This window comes from Prionailurus bengalensis, chromosome B3 (assembly GCF_016509475.1).
Source record: "Prionailurus bengalensis isolate Pbe53 chromosome B3, Fcat_Pben_1.1_paternal_pri, whole genome shotgun sequence".
Lineage (NCBI taxonomy): Eukaryota > Metazoa > Chordata > Mammalia > Carnivora > Felidae > Prionailurus > Prionailurus bengalensis.
The window spans coordinates 59,337,504-59,355,692 of NC_057355.1; the positions used below are offsets into that span (position 1 = coordinate 59,337,504).

General features: G+C 36.5%; 1 protein-coding gene across 5 annotated transcripts in view; it reads right to left on the bottom strand.

Moving 5' to 3' along the window:
* CTDSPL2 (CTD small phosphatase like 2) overlaps positions 1-18,189 on the bottom strand; it is an 83,745-nt gene that overhangs the window by 44,283 nt on the left and 21,273 nt on the right. For all 5 annotated transcript variants that reach the window (XM_043555541.1, XM_043555544.1, XM_043555542.1 and 2 more), the window contains exon 2: positions 11,852-12,061. In XM_043555541.1, the coding sequence (XP_043411476.1) occupies positions 11,852-12,037 (186 nt within the window). In that variant the 5' untranslated portion in view covers positions 12,038-12,061. The remainder of the gene's footprint in view (positions 1-11,851; positions 12,062-18,189) is intronic.

The following is an 18,189-nucleotide window of genomic DNA, read 5'->3' on the forward strand; positions in this document are numbered from 1 at the left end:
GGATGTTCAGAAATGTAATTTTTAAGTACTGAATAATGAAATATATCAGTATATCAAAGATCTGCATAATTCAGTGAACCAATATCTTCTAAACAATCAGTGTATAGTGTTACAAAACCATACATACACATTCCAAGTGCAAGACTGACTAACGAAAAGATTATTGCAGTCCTTTCAAATTTCATCTTGGAACAAGATGACATCATTTGACAAGTTTTGGTATAGTATCAACAGACTATCAAAATTATCTTAAAAAGATAGTAAAGTACTCTTCTGTTTAACAAATACATGCAAATATGGTTTTAAGTGCTTCAATGATAACAAACTACCTTGTATGAAGTCAACATTAAAGAGATTTGCAAAACTGTAAATAATGTTATGCTCCCATTAATTTCCTTTTTGTTTTTAGGAAATACTTAAAAACATATTATTGTATTAACATGTAGTGGATTTATAATTGCAATTAGAAATGAATATTTTCAAAATTCCTCAGTTTTAATATCTAATGAGATATACTGATAAATAGCTCACATAAACAAACGTTCTTTAGAGTTTCCAATAATTTCTAAGAACGTAAAGGAGCCTGAGATCAAAAAGTTTAAGAACACTTGCTCAAAAGAAACTAATGGAAATCACAAGAAAAAAGTTAAGAAGTCACCCCCTCCCAATGGGGAAAAAATCTGAACTGGCAGTTCACAAAAGAAAATCCATATATGGCCAATAAGCACATTCAACTTCATTAATCATCAGGGAAATACAAAATAAAAACACAATGAGATAACCACCCACCCCTGTAGAAAGGCTAAAATTAAAAAGACTGGCAATATCAAATATTGCTAAGGATGTAGGCAACTGGAACAGTCAAACAATGCTGGGTAGAATGGTACAAATACTCTGGAAAACAACTGAACAGCTTCTTAAAAGTTAAAGAGTCTTTCAACAAATGGTGCTAGGACTAACAGATATTAATATGCAAAAGAATACAGATGGACTCTTACCTCACATCATCTACAAAAATTAATTCAAAATGGAGGAAAGAGTTGAATATGAGAACTAAAACTATAAAATGTATAAGAAAAAAACTCTGAAGCTTGTAAGAAAAATTTATAACACTTATAAGAAAATTCGGGCCTAAAACTTTATCACCTTGAGTTTGGCAATAGCTTCTTGGACATGACACCAAAAATATAAGCAACAACAACAAAAAATAAATAAATTAGACTTGATTTCATCAAATTTAAAACTTCTGTGCTTCAAAGGGGTCTAAAAGAATGGGAGAAAATGTCTGCAAGTCATTTATGGAACAAGGGACTTGTATCTAAAATATATAAAGAACTCTTACAACTCAATTATAAGAAGACAAAACCCAATTTAAAAATGTACAAAGATTTAAAAGAGATTTCTCTGAAGAAGTTACAATGGCCAAGCTCATGAAAAGTGCTCAATGTCACGGGTCATTAGGAAAATGTATCAGAACCACAATGATACCATTTCACTCACTAAGATGGCTATACCTAAAAGAACAATAACAAGTGTTGTTGAGGATGTGGAGAAACTAGAACCTTTAACTTTGTTGGTGGGACTGTAATATGGTGCAGCCATTTTGGAAAACAGTCTGCAAGTCCTTAAAAAGCTACACAGGGGGGCGCCTGGGTGGCTCAGCTGGTTAAGCCTCCGACTTCGGCTCAAGTCATGATGTGTCATGATCTCACAGTCCATGAGTTCGAGCCCCGCGTCAGGTTCTGTGCTGACAGCTCAGAGCCCGGAGCCTGCTTCAGATTCTGTGTCTCCCTCTCTCTCTGACCCTCCCCCGTTCATGCTCTGTCTCTTTCTGTCTCAAAAATAAATAAAACATTAAAAAAAAAAAAGGTACACAGAATTATCATATCATCCTGCAATTCTACTCTTCAGTATATTCTCAAGAGATGTGAAAACAGATTTCCACAATGGGACGCCTGGGTGGCTAGGTCCATTAAGCATCCGACTTCAGCTCAGGTCATGATCTCGCAGTCTGTGAGTTCAAGCCCCACATCAGGCCCTGTGCTGACAGCTCAGAGCCTGAAGCCTGCCTCAGATTGGGTGTGTATGTGTGTGTGTGTGCCTGTCTGTCTCTATCGCTCAGTCCCTCCCCCACCTGCACGCACATTCTCTCTCTCAAAAAGAAACATTAAAAAAAAATTTTTTTAAATAGATTTCCACAAAAAACCTTGTATGTGAATGTTCACCAGGAGTCACCTTCATAATAGCCAAAATGTGGAAATGTCCATCAACTGATAAAATGGATAATCAAAATGTTGTATATCCATGTTATAGAATATTATTACTTGGCAATAAGAAGGAATGATGAAATGATATATGCTACAACACAAATGCACACTGTGCATATATTGAAAGCTACTGAATTTATGCCTTAAATGGGTGAGTTTTACGGTATTGCTAATTATGTAGGTCTCAATAAAGCAACCACAAAAAAATTAACATGCATTATATGACTTAGCAACACCAATCTTTTTAACTTAAATATATGTCCATACATGGGCTCAACACAAATATTCATAGCAGCTTTATTTATGATAGCCAAAAAATATATACAATCCAAATGGAGACACAAATTATGTCATGCAGTATACTCACACCAACAGAATTTTGGATGGAGGGCAGAATAAAGTATGAAGACACGCAGTAACATAAGTGAATTCAAAAACTTCACACAGAGTGAAAGATGTAAGAGACGCTATATGACTACAATCATTATGAAACTCCAGAAGAGATTTATGTGATTTATAACAACAGCAGATAGATGGTTGTCTAGGGTGATAACTGTGAAACTGTCTGCAAAGACTGTAAGGGTTTTTGGGCATGAGTGTATAAATCTGTTAAAAATTCATGACAATATATACTTTAAATGAGTGTGTTTGTGTATAATTGTAAATCAAGTTAATTTTTAAAAGTTAATATAGGAGATAGAATGATATTCTAAAAGATAACTAGTTTACCAAAAGAAGGCATAGGAAAAACAGAAAAACAATGTTGTAAATACAGAATAAGATTAATAAACTCATATTAATAATTACATCTAACTAAATATGTCAACTTAAATATAAATACATAGGGTATATTTATACACAAAAGGAAAGAACTATATCATGCAAATGCTAATAAAGTTGTGTGGCTATGTAAGTATTAGGCAAAGTAAACCTCAAGGCTAATATTACTAGAGATATTGAGACATTTCACAGTGGTAACAAGAACAATTTATATTCCTCACAAATGTATATACACCTAACAAGAGAACTTAAAAATATATGAAGAAACAAAAAAATGACAGAACTGAAAGGCAAAGTAGACAAATTCACAATAACAACTGGAGATTTTTAACACCCCTGTCTTAGCAATTGATAAAACAAGTTTAAGATATAGAAGATTGAAATATTATCAGGGTGCCTGGGTGGCTCAGTCGGTTAAGTGCCCGACTTTTGATTTCAGCTCAGGTCATGATCTCATGGTCTGTGAGATCGAGCCCAGCTTCAGGCTCTGCACTATCAGCATAGAGCCTGCTTGGGACTGTCTCTCTCCCCCTCTCTCTGCCCCTCCCCCAACTCATGCACTCTCTCTCAAAATAAACTAAAAGAAAAAAAAAGAAATATTATCAACGAACCTGACCTACACTAATTAATTCTAGAATATACATTTTTTTTCAAATACACATGGGACACTCACCAAGATAGACTATATGCCAGAAAGTATAAAAAAAATACCAAAGAAATGAAATCATACAGAGTATATTCCTAGATCACAATATTAAATTAGAAAACAATTAGAAGATATCTAAGAAATGCCCAAATATCTGGAAATTAAATAACACATTTCTAAATAATCCACAGGTCAGAAAATAAGTCACAAAACACACGCACATACACGCGCACACACACACACGGTAATAAAGATAAAATCAGATGAGCAACACCAGGTGATGTATTTATAGAACTGCTGAATCACTCTATTGTACACTGTAACACTGTATGTTAACTAACTGAAGTTAAAATAAAAACTTAAAAAATATATATATAATCAGAATGCATGGGAAAGCAGTACTTTGAAATTCACAGCTTTAAAACTTACATTAGGGGGGTACCTGGGGGTTGCCAGGGTGACTCAGTAGGTTGAGCATTCAACTTCAGCTCAGGTCTCTATCTCATGATCCGTGAGTTCCAGCCCCACAATGGGCTCACTACTGTCAGTGCACAGCCTGCTTTGGACCCTCTGTCCCCCTCTTTTTCTGCTCCTCCCCACTTGGCACTCTCTCTCTCAAAAATAAACATTTGGGGCGCCTGGGTGGTTCAGTCGGTTGAGCGTCCGACTTCACCTCAGGTCATGAACTCATGGTTTGTGAGTTCGAGCCCCACAAAGGGCTCTTTGCTTGTCAACACAGAGCCCGCTTTGGATCTTCTGTCCCCCTATCTCTCTTTGCCACATGCTCACTCTCAAAAATAAACAAACATTTGAAATGCCTGGGTGGCTCAGTCTTTGGTTCATCAGACTGATGCTTCAAAGCATCAGACTTCGGTTCGGGTCATGATCTCTCGGTTTGGGAGTTCAAGCCCTGCATCAGGGTTGTGTTGACAGCTCAGAGCCTGGAGTCTGTTTCAGATTCTGTGTCTCCCTCTCTTTCTGTCCCTCCCCCACTCATCCTCTGTCTCTCTGTGTCTCTTAAAAATAAACATTAAAAAAAATTAAAAATAAATACAATAAACATTTAATAAATAAATAAATATTTAAAAAATAAAATAAAACTTACATCAGGGGAGGGGCACCTGGGTGGCTCAGTTGGTTAAGTGTCCCACTCTTGATTTCAGTTCAAGGGAGCTCAAGCTCCCTTTCAGGCTCTGCACTGAGAGCATAAACTTGCTTGGGATTCTCTCTCTCCCTCTCTCTCTGACCCTCCCTGGCTGGAACACTCTCTCCCTCTCTCTCAAAATAAATAAATAAACTTAAAAGAAAAAACTTACGGGGCACCTGGGTGGCTCAGTTGGTGAAGTATCTGACTTGATCTTGGCTCAGTTCATGATTTCACAGTTTGTGAGTTTGAGCCCTACACTTGTCTCTGTGCTGGCAGTGCAGAGCCTGCTTGGGATTCTCTCTTTCCCTTTCTGTCCACCCCCCACTTGAGTGCGCTTTCTCTCTCAGAATGAATAAATAAACTTAAAAAAAAAAAAAACAACTTACATTATGGGGGGGAAAGTGTTGTATCAATGATCTAAGCAAGGGGCTGGCTGGCAAACTATAGCCCAGAAACCAAGTCCAGCAAGCTGTCTGCACATAGCCAGCAAGCTAGCAATGTTTTTTCCCCACCAAAGATTTTATTTATTTTTTTAAGTAATCTCTACATCCACTATAGGGCTCAAATTCACAAACTCAAAGACCAAGAGTCGCATGCTGTACTGACTGAGCCAGTTAGGGAAACACGTATGATTAAAAGTGAAATATGAAATAGAAAAGCTAAACAGCCCCATATAAATTACAGAAATCAAATTTATAATAAAAGCTATCTCACAATAAATTCTACTACTTATTTAAAGATAAAATAATACTAAGCCAATATAAGTTATTTAGGAAATAAAAAGTATAGGGAATAATTCTTGACTTGCTTTAAGATCCAAGCACCGTCCTGATCCTCAACTACTACAGACCAAAAACCTCATGAACACAGACATAAAAATCCCTAAAAAAAACCCAAAAAACAAAAAACAGCAAACCAAATCCAGCAATACAAGTCTGGTTTTCCATTAAAAAATATTTAATGCAAATTTAAAATTTTAAAGAAAATCTGAAGAACATCTCGATAGATGGAGAAAAGTCTTTGACAAAATTCAACACGATATTTTTAGAAAACCAGGAATAAAAGGAAACTTCCTCAAATGAATAAAAGATAACTATGAAAAACATTTAGTTAATATCATATCTAATAGTAAACAAACTTTTCTCTAAGATCAGCAACAGGAGGTGTTTCCTCTCACAACTTCTACAGGGCACTGTACTAGAGGTCCTAACCAATGCAGTAAGTAAAAAAAAAATAAAATGTCTAAAGATCAGAAAATAAGAAAAATTATAGTTATCTGCTATATATGTTCATGTATGTATAACCAATCAACCTGATGTTCTAATTTTTGCATTCCATAATAAACAGTAAAGTAATTCATTAATCCAAGATGTTAAAGAACAGGTCTAGAGACTGACTTATATTAACTTTGGTAGGAAGGAAGAAAATTCCCAATAAAACCACAAAGCCTGGTAGTACAAAGGTTAGAGTTTTTCAAACACAGGGTACAACCGCACAGTGGACCGTGAAATTAATTTAAGGTATTAAAATCATCTTTAAAAAGGGAATAAGAAGAGAAAAGAAAAATCACAGCACATCAAATATGTTAAGGGTGAGTTTTGTTTCACATACATGAATGTAGTAAAAGCTAGATTTCTTTCTGAGGGTTATACTTAAAAAACCTAAAAACACTGATTTAAGGGGCACCTGGCTTGCTCAGTCAGCAGAGCATGCAACTCTTGTTCTCGGGGTTCTGGGTTCAAGCCCCACATTGGGTGTTGAGGCTACTTAAAAATAAAACCTTAATAAATAAATAAACAATATAACAGAAGGATTTTATTATTTCTTTAGAATTATAACCATAGGCAAACTGATGACCCTCAACTAAAACAGTGTAATAGTACTTAGATAAGAACAAAGGAAAGACCATTTTGTTATGGAAAGACTAGAAACTACCATTTGGAAATGTATACAGAGATTCCTGGTATAAAGCAAATATATTTTCGTTGTAAGGACTTCACTTCAAATATAGATCAGAAATCTCATTATGCTAAAAGCAGAAAGACTGCATGTCAACAATTCCTGAGTGCTTTTGTTGACAATTGCATAATTCTGAAATCAGAGAAATAAATGTTTGAATCATAAAATCTGGATTTGAAAGAGAGCAGAGATTTCATTCATCTTGTTATGGGCTGAATTATGTGTCCCCCATCAAATTCATATGTTGAAGTCCTAACCCCCAGAACTGCAGAATATAACTATATTTGGAAATATGCCTTTTAAGGGGTAATTAAGTTAAAATGGAGACATTTGGGGGGGGTGCCTGGGTTGAGTGACTGACTCTTGATTTTGGCTCAGATCATGATCTCACGGTTGGAAGATCAAGCCCTGTGTCAGGCTCTGCATTGAGCATGGAGCCTGCTAGATATTCTCCTTCTCTCTCTGGCCCTCCCCACTTCTCAAAATAAATATTTAAAAACACGAAATTAAATGAAATTAAAATAAAATAAAATAAAATAAAATAAAATAAAATAAGGGGTCCTATTAGGACAGGCCCTAATCCAATTATGACTGGTGTCCTTACAAGAAGAGGAGAATACAACACAGACAATATAAAGGACCGAGGGGAACTATGGAAGAACATAACAAGAAGGCAGCCATCCAAGTCAAGGAGAGAGGCCTCAGAAGAAACCAACCTGCTGATGCCCTGATCTTGGACTTCTAGCTTCTCAGCTGTAAAATAATTTCTGTTGTTTAAGCTACCCAGTCTCTGGTGTTAGGGCAATCCTAGCAAACTACTACACACTCCTTATATTCATAAATTAACAACCTATGTTTGGTTTACCTAAATACACTCATGACTAATTTATACAAAATTAAGACTAGAATACATATTATAAAACTTGGTAGTAATATAAAAATATAAAAACAAGTCAGCGATGGTAAACTAGCAAGCACCCACAGCCACTGATCCTAAACATCTTAATAGTAAACAAAAGAGCAAAAAAGTAGGGTGATATGAGGACAGCACATTCAAAAAGTCAGGCTCCCTGGGGCACCTGGGTGGCTCAGTCAGTTGAGCATCCGACTTCAGCTCAGGTCGTGATCTTATGGTTCGGTTCATGGGTTCGAGCCCCACGTCAGGCTCTGTGCTGACAGGTCGGAGCCTGGAGCCTACTTCAGATTCTGTGTCTCCCTCTCTCTGCCCCTCCCCCTGCTCGCACTCGGTCTCTGTCTCTCTCAAGAATAAACATAAAAAAAAAAAGTCGGGCTCCTGAGACAGGCATGAAAGCAATGTTAGATACCTTAGAAAGGACTACAGCTCAAAAGAAGGCTTATCTAAAGAGTTCACATACCTTTTTGTTTTAGTGTTTATTTATTTTTGAGAGAGAGTGCAAGTTGGGGAGGGGCAGAAAGAGAGAGGGAGACAAAGGATCCTAAGCGGACTCTTCGCCACTGACAGCAGAGCACCCAACGCGAGGTCTCAAATCTACAAATTGTGAGATCATGACCTGAGCAGAAGTTGGGCCACTCAGGGGCCCTGCCACGTATCTTTAAAAGTCCAAAAGCAGACAAAAACGAAAGGAACCAAAAAAAACAAAAGAGACAGCACAAGGAGTTGTCTAACTAACGTGGTTTTAAAAGGATACTTGTAGAGGTAAGAGCAGTAGTTTATTATCCAGCCAGAATAAAAACAGAAGATGAAAATATATGCAAAAAATACTAGAAGGAAAAACTTCCTACAAAAAGAATAAGCTTCAAGCAGCTTTGAAATGATGATAGAATATAAATAAATGACAAAATGGTTAGGTAGCATAGAATATTCAACTCTTACTTGCTTTCATCAAAAAGAATTTTCAATCCTTACACAAGATTCTATTAAGACATTATCTAGCTACTTTGAGAAAGGATGGTATAGTAGAAAGAGCACTATATGAGTGTCAAAGGTATGAGAGTCAAAGGTACCTGGGTTTAAATTTTTTTTTAACATTTATTTATTTTTTGAGACACAGGGAGCGTGAGCAGGGGGAGAGGCAGAAAGAGAGAGAGAGGGAGGGAGGGAGGGAGTCAGACTCTGAGGCACGCTCCAGGCTCGGAGTTGTCAGCACAGAGCCTGACCCGGGGCTCAAACTCAAGAACCATGAGATCATGACCTGAACCTAAGTCGGACATTTAACCAACTGACCCACCCAGGGGCCCTTGTAACTGGGTTTAAATCTCAGTATTGTTGCTTATTGTAGAGGCAGTAGTGCATACTGGGATTAAAATGTAGGCTCTGAAACCAGGCTTTCTTGGCTTTAATGCCAGTGTTGCCACTTAAAGCTAAGTAACTCTGTACAAGTTATTTAACTTCCTGTGCCTTAGTTTCCTCATCTGTAATATAGAGATGATAGCACCTACTTCATATGGTTTGAAAGTCTTAAAGAAGTTATTATGCTTAAAGCACTGAGAACAATACATGACACATATTAATTGCTCAATTGCTGATAGTTATTACTGTTCTATTTGTTCTTTTTTATTCGGACATTTATTACAATTATTGTTGTTATTGACATTGTGCAAGTTACCTAAATTCATTAGGCCTAAATTTTTCTCTTCTATAAAATAACAAGATAGTTATAAGAATTAAGGAGATACTAGATGGGGCGCCTGGGTGGCGCAGTCGGTTAAGCGTCTGACTTCAGCCAGGTCACGATCTCGCGGTCCGGGAGATCAAGCCCCGCGTCAGGCTCTGGGCTGATGGCTCAGAGCCTGGAGCCTGTTTCCGATTCTGTGTCTCCCTCTCTCTCTGCCCCTCCCCCGTTCATGCTCTGTCTCTCTCTGTCCCAAAAATAAATAAACGTTGAAAAAAAATTAAAAAAAAAAAAAAAAAGAATTAAGGAGATACTAGATATAAAGCACCTAATTAAATATATTCAATAAACATTAATTGCCAACCCCCACCCAAATTTTGAAAAGATAACACTGTATTCAAGATACTGAACATAAGCAAGCACTGTATAGATTCTCAATAAAACTTTAGAATATATTATTAAAAAGATGATTTAATGATAATAAGAAATAATGACTAAAAGCCAGTATAAGCTCAATAGGAATAATACATGACAAGCTAATTATTTACTTTACTTCTAACATAGGGTTAGTAGACTGGGAGAAAAAATAAATGTACCTTGATTTTAGCAAGACATTCCAATACTAATGTTCATAATAACCTTATAGAATATAATTTAAAAATCTATAATGAATAAGAGTACAATTAAATGATTTTGTGGCTGCAGGAAAACTCTTGCCCCCCCCCCCAAATTAGTGAATAAGACATTAGTTTGCAAACAGGTTTGGCCCTATTGTATTTATTAACATCTTTTATTTTTAATTTAAGATCTTTAAGTAGACATTAATGAAAAATCCAAGATTTTGGGAAAGAAAGAAAGAAAGAAACAAACAAACTTAACAAATTTCTGTAGGAAAACCCTGGGTGTGTAGTTGACACAGGCAAAAATTTGCTAACTAACAAAGACAGATCTTACTACTAAAGGAGAAAAAAAGCATGATATGATATGCTATGATGCCACATTAATAAAAGAATGCCCAGAGGTACCTGGGTGACTCAATCAGTTGAGCATCTGACTTCAGCTCAGGTCATAATCTCACATTTCGTGAGTTCAAGCCCCCATCAGGCTCAGTGTTGTCAGTGCGGAGCCTGCTTCAAATCCTCTGTCCCCCTCTTTCTCTGCCCCTTCCCCACTAGCACTCTCTCTCTCAAAAATAAATAAACATTATAAAAAATAAAAGAATGCCCAAATCAAAAGAATATGAACAGGGGTGCCTGGATGGGTCAGTTGGTTAAGCATCTGACTCTTGATTTTGGTTCAGGTCATGATCTCAGGGTCCTGGGATCCTCCTTAAGATTCTCCCTCTTTCCCTCTGCCCCTCTCCCCAGCTTGTGCACCCGATCTCTCAGAAAGAAAGGAGGGAAGGAAGGAGTGAGGGCGGGAGGGAGGGAGGGATGGAGGAAGGAAGGGAGGAAGGAGAGAGAGAGAGAGAAAGAAACAAAGAAAGAAGGAAAAAAAGAAAGGAAGGAAGAGAATACAAAGAGAAGTCAGAAGACATAGGAAAAACCTATCTTTCTATCAAGTTCCTTTCTTTTTTTTAACCCAAATCTTGGATTACTCATTAATGTCCACGTTAAATACATACAATGAATGATAATAACACTATTTATTGAGTGCATTAAAATTTCTCTAACTGCCTTTTCTTTTTTTTTTTTTATTTTTAAATTTTTTTTTTCAACGTTTATTTATTTTTGTGACAGAGAGTGACAGAGCATGAACGGGGGAGGGGCAGAGAGAGAGGGAGACACAGAATCGGAAACAGGCTCCAGGCTCTGAGCCACCAGCCCAGAGCCTGACGCGGGGCTCGAACTCTCGGACCGCGAGATCGTGACCTGGCTGAAGTCGGACGCTTAACCGACTGCGCCACCCAGGCGCCCCACTAACTGCCTTTTCTGTTTGCCATCTAATGTAAAAACAACTCTGAGGCAGACAAAGCAGTTAAAATTAGTCCCATTTTACTGTCTTCTTAAGGTTCAGAGGGGTAAAAGAATTTCCTCAGATCATTCAAGTTGGTCCAGAGTATGAATGTGAAGCATGTGACTCCTGGTTACATCCATTTTTAACAACTTTCCCCCCTCCTTAATGAAGTAATACATTTTCAGTGTACAAGTGTTACAATTCAGATAGAGAAATCATCTCCCTAAACAATGTATTAATTAAACTCACATAAAATAAGGAAAAATTTCTTTTACTTTTCATAATACTATGCTGAAAAAACAGAAGGCGAAGTGGGTCAGTTAAGTAGAATAAGTAATGTTTTCTTGAATGGCCATTATATATTTTTTATGTTACTACCCTTAAAATAACACCAAAATGTAGACATTTCCTTAATCTACTAGCAATATTAAGATTTCTCATCTTTGCATGCTTAAAGAAAATAACCTAAACTTCAATTTTAAGTACGAGGTAAAACCATTACCTTGGGTGTGCTTCCTTTAATGAATTTTTTAATTGAAGACAACAAGCCAGTTTCATTTTTCGGTGGTTTTTCTCCCCCTGAAGGCAGGCTATCATCAACCTCTGAATATTTCCTCTTTGCTCTAGCAGTGCGTTGTGTTTGGATTTGATTTGATTGCTGAGAAGTTTTCCGTGTTCTCAGCCTCATCTTTTATGGGTGCCACATATAAAACTACAAGAGAAAAATAACAAGGGTTATTAAAATTAAACCTAGCATGGCCAAATGTGCCCACCTTCTATAATAAAAATCCCTTGGTGTAGGTCTCCAGAGGATTAAATTAAGAAACCAAAATTTTAAGTGAAAGGATGCTTTGAACTTTTACATACTCTCCCAAGTAACCTTCCCAACAACTTCTGAAATATTTTACCCTATGATCTAATAAAAATATGAGTAACACCAAAGAGTGCGCATACTCTTTCCACAGCACTGTGCAACCTCCACCCATGCCAATATTACCATTCATTCAACCATTCAGTCAAGAAACATTTATTGAGCACTTACAACATTCAAGACACTGGGCTAGGATAAGCACCTCATAAACAGTAAACCACATACAGAAGATTTTTGTCTTCTGGAGCTCATAATGTAGTGAGAAAACCCTCAATGAATGAATTAATTACCTGAGCATGATTCTAATGATCAATAATCATGCAAGTGTAAAAAGAGCAGTTGAATCATTCATTTTATAAGATCATTTTATCTTACCACACATGATACTTTAAAAATCGAATTCACATCAAAAAGAAATTATGAGGCAATCTACTTGAACTCTCTCACTTTATAGATGAGAAAATTAATGGCTGACAAAACTGTATCAAGACAGAGGTAGTTAAGAATATACCCTAAATTAGAATCTGAAATAGAATATAAAAATTACCAAAGTAAGAATTAAGAAATGTGAATTCCAATCCTACTTCAATCACTGCTAAACTATAGTCACTTAACTGTTTTTTCACTTATATAAAGAATACATTCATCTTACCATCCTGAGCTTCAAAATGAAAAAGGAATTAGAAAAGACTATAAACTGCAGAGAACATTAATGCTACTTACAATAGTGAATGCATTCACAGAAAAGTCTAACTCCTTTCAAGCATTCCCAACGCCTAAAGATGCCAAAAATCCTGGCAAAGGGTAGTCTTCACCGACTTAAGCTTAAGACATTATGTCTTTACTAAATCAAGAGTCACAGAAAAAATGTTAGAAACTTTTAGGAAGTTATACATACATACACACACATACACAATCTACTCCAACAAAAACCCCACACTCAAAGGATTCATCAGAGAAGTCCCTAGACACCTTTACAAACAACTATTTTTTTCCCTATAAACAAATGGTACTCAGTTGTAACTCGCCATCCCAAAATAAAAAATGCTGCCTTTTTCCCTGAAGAGTCAAAGTTAATTCTAAAGTGATTTATCATTCAAGGCATGTATTATTTACTTTAAAATCCTATTTAAAGTACGTAAATGATGTCTTAATTTCTTAATTCTTCAGCACAGCACTCCTTAGAAAAGGAAAATTCGCATATAGCAAATGCAAGGGGGAATTCTCAAAACTATTTTTAATCAATTTCTGTAATTTTTTTAAATTAGAGAGCAAGTGGGGAAGGGGCAGAGACAGAAGCAGAGAGATCATTTTAAGCAGGCTCCACGCCCAGCACAAAACCCCATGCAGGGATCAATCCCACAACCCTGGGACCATGATGCAAGTGAAAATCAAGAGTTGGATGCTTAACCAACTGAGCCACCCAGGTTCTATTCTGAGGTCTTTTTTCTTTTGAGTTTTTTTTTTTTTAATGTTTGTTTATTTTTGAGAGAGACAGAGCACACGCATGAATGGGGGACACAGAATCCAAAGCAGGTTCCAGGCTCTGAGCTGTTAGCACAGAGCCTGACAAAGTGCTCGAACTCACACACGAACTGTGAGATCATGACCTGAGCTGAAGTCGGCGGCTCAACGGAGCCACCCAGAAGCCCCTATTCTTGGGTATTTTGGGGGAAAAAATTTGTTTTTTTAAATTACAGAGGGGCACCTGGGTGACTCAGTGGGTCAAGATCTCGAGCCTTCCCTCCCTGGCCCCCCAACAGGGCTCCTCACTGGGAGTGGGACCTGCTTAAAATTCTCTCTCTCAAACAAACAAACAAAACACCTAGGAATGAATCTCTCTTAAACCCAGAATCATAAAATAGGAATTATAACACCTTATGAAATAATGCACTAAGGTAAAGTAGGTCTTAAAAGACTAAAAGCATATAGGTTAAGTCCAGTCTTACAGAGTTTGGCTCATTAAAATTGCAATACTTATTGGTCATCTGCTACTAAAATGTTAAGGATGAAAACTATCTCTGCCCATGAGAATCATAAGTCTGGCAAATAAATATATGTATCATAGTGTATATATAAAATTCTACATCACTCCACATGAAGAAGAGTGAAAACATTTCTGGGAAAGCTTAGGAGAAAGGTTCTTTGAACTCAAAAATAACCAGTGAGCATTTACTAGAAAGAAAGACATGAGCATTTAAAGAAAGAGTTGAGGGGCGCCTGGGTGGCTCAGTCGGTTAAGCGTCCGACTTCAGCTCAGGTCACGATCTCGCGGTCCGGGAGTTCGAGCCCCGTGTCGGGCTCTGGGCTGATGGCTCAGAGTCTGGAGCCTGCTTCCCATTCTGTGTCTCCCTCTCTCTCTGCCCCTCCCCCATTCATGCTCTCTCTCTGTCTCAAAAATAAAAATAAACGTTAAAAAAAAAATAAAATAAAATAAAAAAGAAAGAAAGAGTTGAAATGTAGAAGATTTTTGTCCATTCCAATAGTGAACTGTAAAAGGTATACTTAATAGGTCTAAAAGGGCTGGGGCAGTCAAGCCCTCATGAACTTTCAAAACTGACTACTCAGGCAACAGATAAAGAAAACATATTTTTCAATTTCTCATGAAATACTTACCAATAGACCATATGCTGAGACATATAAAAAGCTAAATAAATTTAAAGAAAAATCTTACAAAGTATGTTCTCTGACCACAATTACAAATCAAAAACAAAAATCTTAAAAAGTACCAAATACTTGAAAATTTAAAAATATATTTATAAATAAATCATGAGTCGGGAGGAGGAGGAGAGGGGTGGGGAGAAGAGGAAATAAAAGCACAAGGGAAATAAATTTTGGACTAAAAAAACCAAAGAGCACATCAAAATGTCTGGGATATAATAAGCAGCATTTAGAGGGAAATTATAAACATATATGCACCTAACACCAAAGTCTCAAAATATATTAAGTAAAAACTGTCAAAAGCGAAAAATAGACAATTCAACAATAGTTGGGTATTTCAATACCTACTTTCAATAATGGACAGAACTAGACAAAAGGCCAATAAGGAAATAGAAGACATGAACAATTCTCTAGACTTAAGAGATACATATGGAACATTCTACCCAACAACAGCACAATACATAATATTCTCTAGGACAGACTACATGTCAGGACACAAAACAAGTCACAATAAACTTAGAAGAATTGAAATCATACAAGTATATGGTCTCCAACTACACTGGAATGAAATTAGAAATCACAAGGAAAGAAATGAGAAATTAACAAATATGCAGAAATTAAACAAACTCCTAAATATGTAAGCATTGTGTCAAAGAAGAAATCACAAGGTGAATTAGAAAATACTTCAGGATGAAACAAAACAAAACCACAAATACCAAAACTTATGAGATGCCCCAAAAACAGTGCTCAGAGGGAAATTTATGTAAATGCTTATAATAGAAAAAAAACCTCAGGGCACCTCAGTGGCTCAGTTGGGTGAAATCTCTGACTTTGGCTCAGGTCATGATCTCGCAGTCTGTGGGTGCGAGCCCTGTGTCAAGCTCTGTGCTGACAGCTCAGAGCCTGCAACCTGCTTCAGATTCTGTGTCTCCCTCTCTCGCTCTGACTCTCCCCTTCTCTCTCTCTCAAAAATAAATTTTAAAAAGTAAAAACAAAAAAAAAAAATCTCAAGTCAGTAACAAAACTTTTCACCATAAGAAACTATAGAGAGAAAAACAAACTAAATCTAAAGCAAGCAAAAAGAAGGAAATAAAGAATAAAGCAGAAAGAACTCAAGTAGATGATTTACAAATAAACAAGAAAATAGTGAAGCCAAAAATCTGTTCTTTGAAAAGATCAACAAAACGGACACACCTTAAATAGACTAGCAAAGAAAAAAAAGAGAGAAGACTCAACCTACTAACGTCAGGAATGAAAGATGGCTCATAAATACCAACCCTACAGAAATAAAAACAATTTTAAGGGAATACTATGAACAATCGTACACCAACAAATTAGACAACCTAGAAGAAATGGATTAATTTCTATAGAGACACAAGTAAAATGGGCTCGAGAAAACAAAATCCAAAAGATTGCATTAGTGATAATTTCTTTAAAAACCTCCCAAAAATAAAAGTCCAATTTTAATGGCTTCACTGGCGAATTTTACCAAATGTCTGAAGAATTAACACCAATCCTTCTCAAACTCTTCCAAAAAATTGAGGAATACCTTCCAACTCAATCTATGAGGTCAGCATTGCTCCGATACCACAATCAAACAAAGACACTACAAGAAAAATTAAACTACTATTCAATATCCTTTACGAAAATAGATGCAAATATCCTCAATAAGATACTAGCAAACCAAATCCAGCAGCTTAATAAAGGGATTACACACCATGACCAAAGTGGAATTTATTCCAGGGATGCAATTCTGGTTTAACATATGAAACTCAACCAATATAATACACCATGTTAAAAGAATAAAGGAAAAATTCCGTATGATCATCTCAACTGATGCAGAAAAAAGAAGCGCAATTGACCACACCCAACACCCTTTTCACAATAAAAATACTCAACAAACCAGAAATAGAAGGGAACTTCTTAAACCTGAGAAAAGGCAGCAACGAAAAATCCACAGCTATCCTACTGCATAGTGAAAACTTAAATACTTTCCTCTTAGGTAAAAACTATGACAAGGATGTCCACTCTCACCACTTCTATTGACATTTCACTGGAGGTTCATGCCATGGAATCAGGCAAGAACAAGAAAATTTTAAAATTCACATTAGAAAAGAAAAAGTAAAACTATCTCTTTGCAAAGGACATGACATTGCATGAAAAATAACCACAAAAGCAGAAACCATAAAAGCAAAAACTACTAACTAGACTTCATAAAAATTAAAAAGACTTGAGGCTTCATAAAAGCTACATGATTGGCCACAAACATATGAAATGATAATACTCAATACAATTCACCATCAGAAGTGCAAGTTAAAATCAAAACAGAATACTAATCTACACTTACTTGAAAGGCAAAAATTAAAAAGACTGACAACAAATGATAGCAAGGATGTGGAACAATGAGCACTCTCATACTCTGCTGGTGGGAATATAAGGTTTTTGGTAGAAGTTGAGCAATTTCTTTCAAACAACGCCTCACCCCTTGATCCAAGTTTTTATCCAAGAAAAAATGTAAACATGCCCACAGGATACTTTTACAAAACTGTTCCTGGCAGGCTTTATTTACAATAGCCCCCCAAACTGGAAACAATAAAAATGCTCAAGGACAGAAAAATGAATACTGTGGTGTCTTCACACAGTGAATAATTAGTAAACAGCAATGATCATCATTATCATCAACAACATGAAAGAATCTCAGACATTATGCAGCCACAAAAGAGTACATATTTGATGACACCATTAAAAAGAAATTCTATTAGAGGCAAAAATAATCTGAGGAGAAAAATCAAAATAGAAGTTGCCTTGGGGAAAAGAAATGACCTGTATGCAACACAGTATGGATCTATTTGTCAAAACTTATAGCTAAAACCTATGTATTTCAAAGTATGTAAATTTTACAAAAATGTATACCTGTAAAAAGTTCCTATAAACAATACTAACCAGCTAGCAAGAAGTTGGGAGTGGGTGGGGATACAAATCTAAAAAACATACAAAATATTAGTAACTACTTAAAAAGAGTGATAGTTTTATAGAACTTCATGCCATTCTGTCTACATTGTGCATGTTTGATATTTTCCATTAAAAATTAGCAACAAAAGGGGCACTTAAGTGGCTCAGTCAGTTAAGCATCAGGCTTTGGCTCAGGTCATGATCTCACAGTCCATGGGTTTGAGACCTGCATCAGGCTCTGTGCGGACAGCTCAGAGCCTGGAGCCTGCTTCAGATTCTGTGTCTCCCTCTCTTTCTCTCTGCCCCTCCACTGCTCACGCTCTATCTCTCTTGCTCAAAAATAAATAAACATTAAA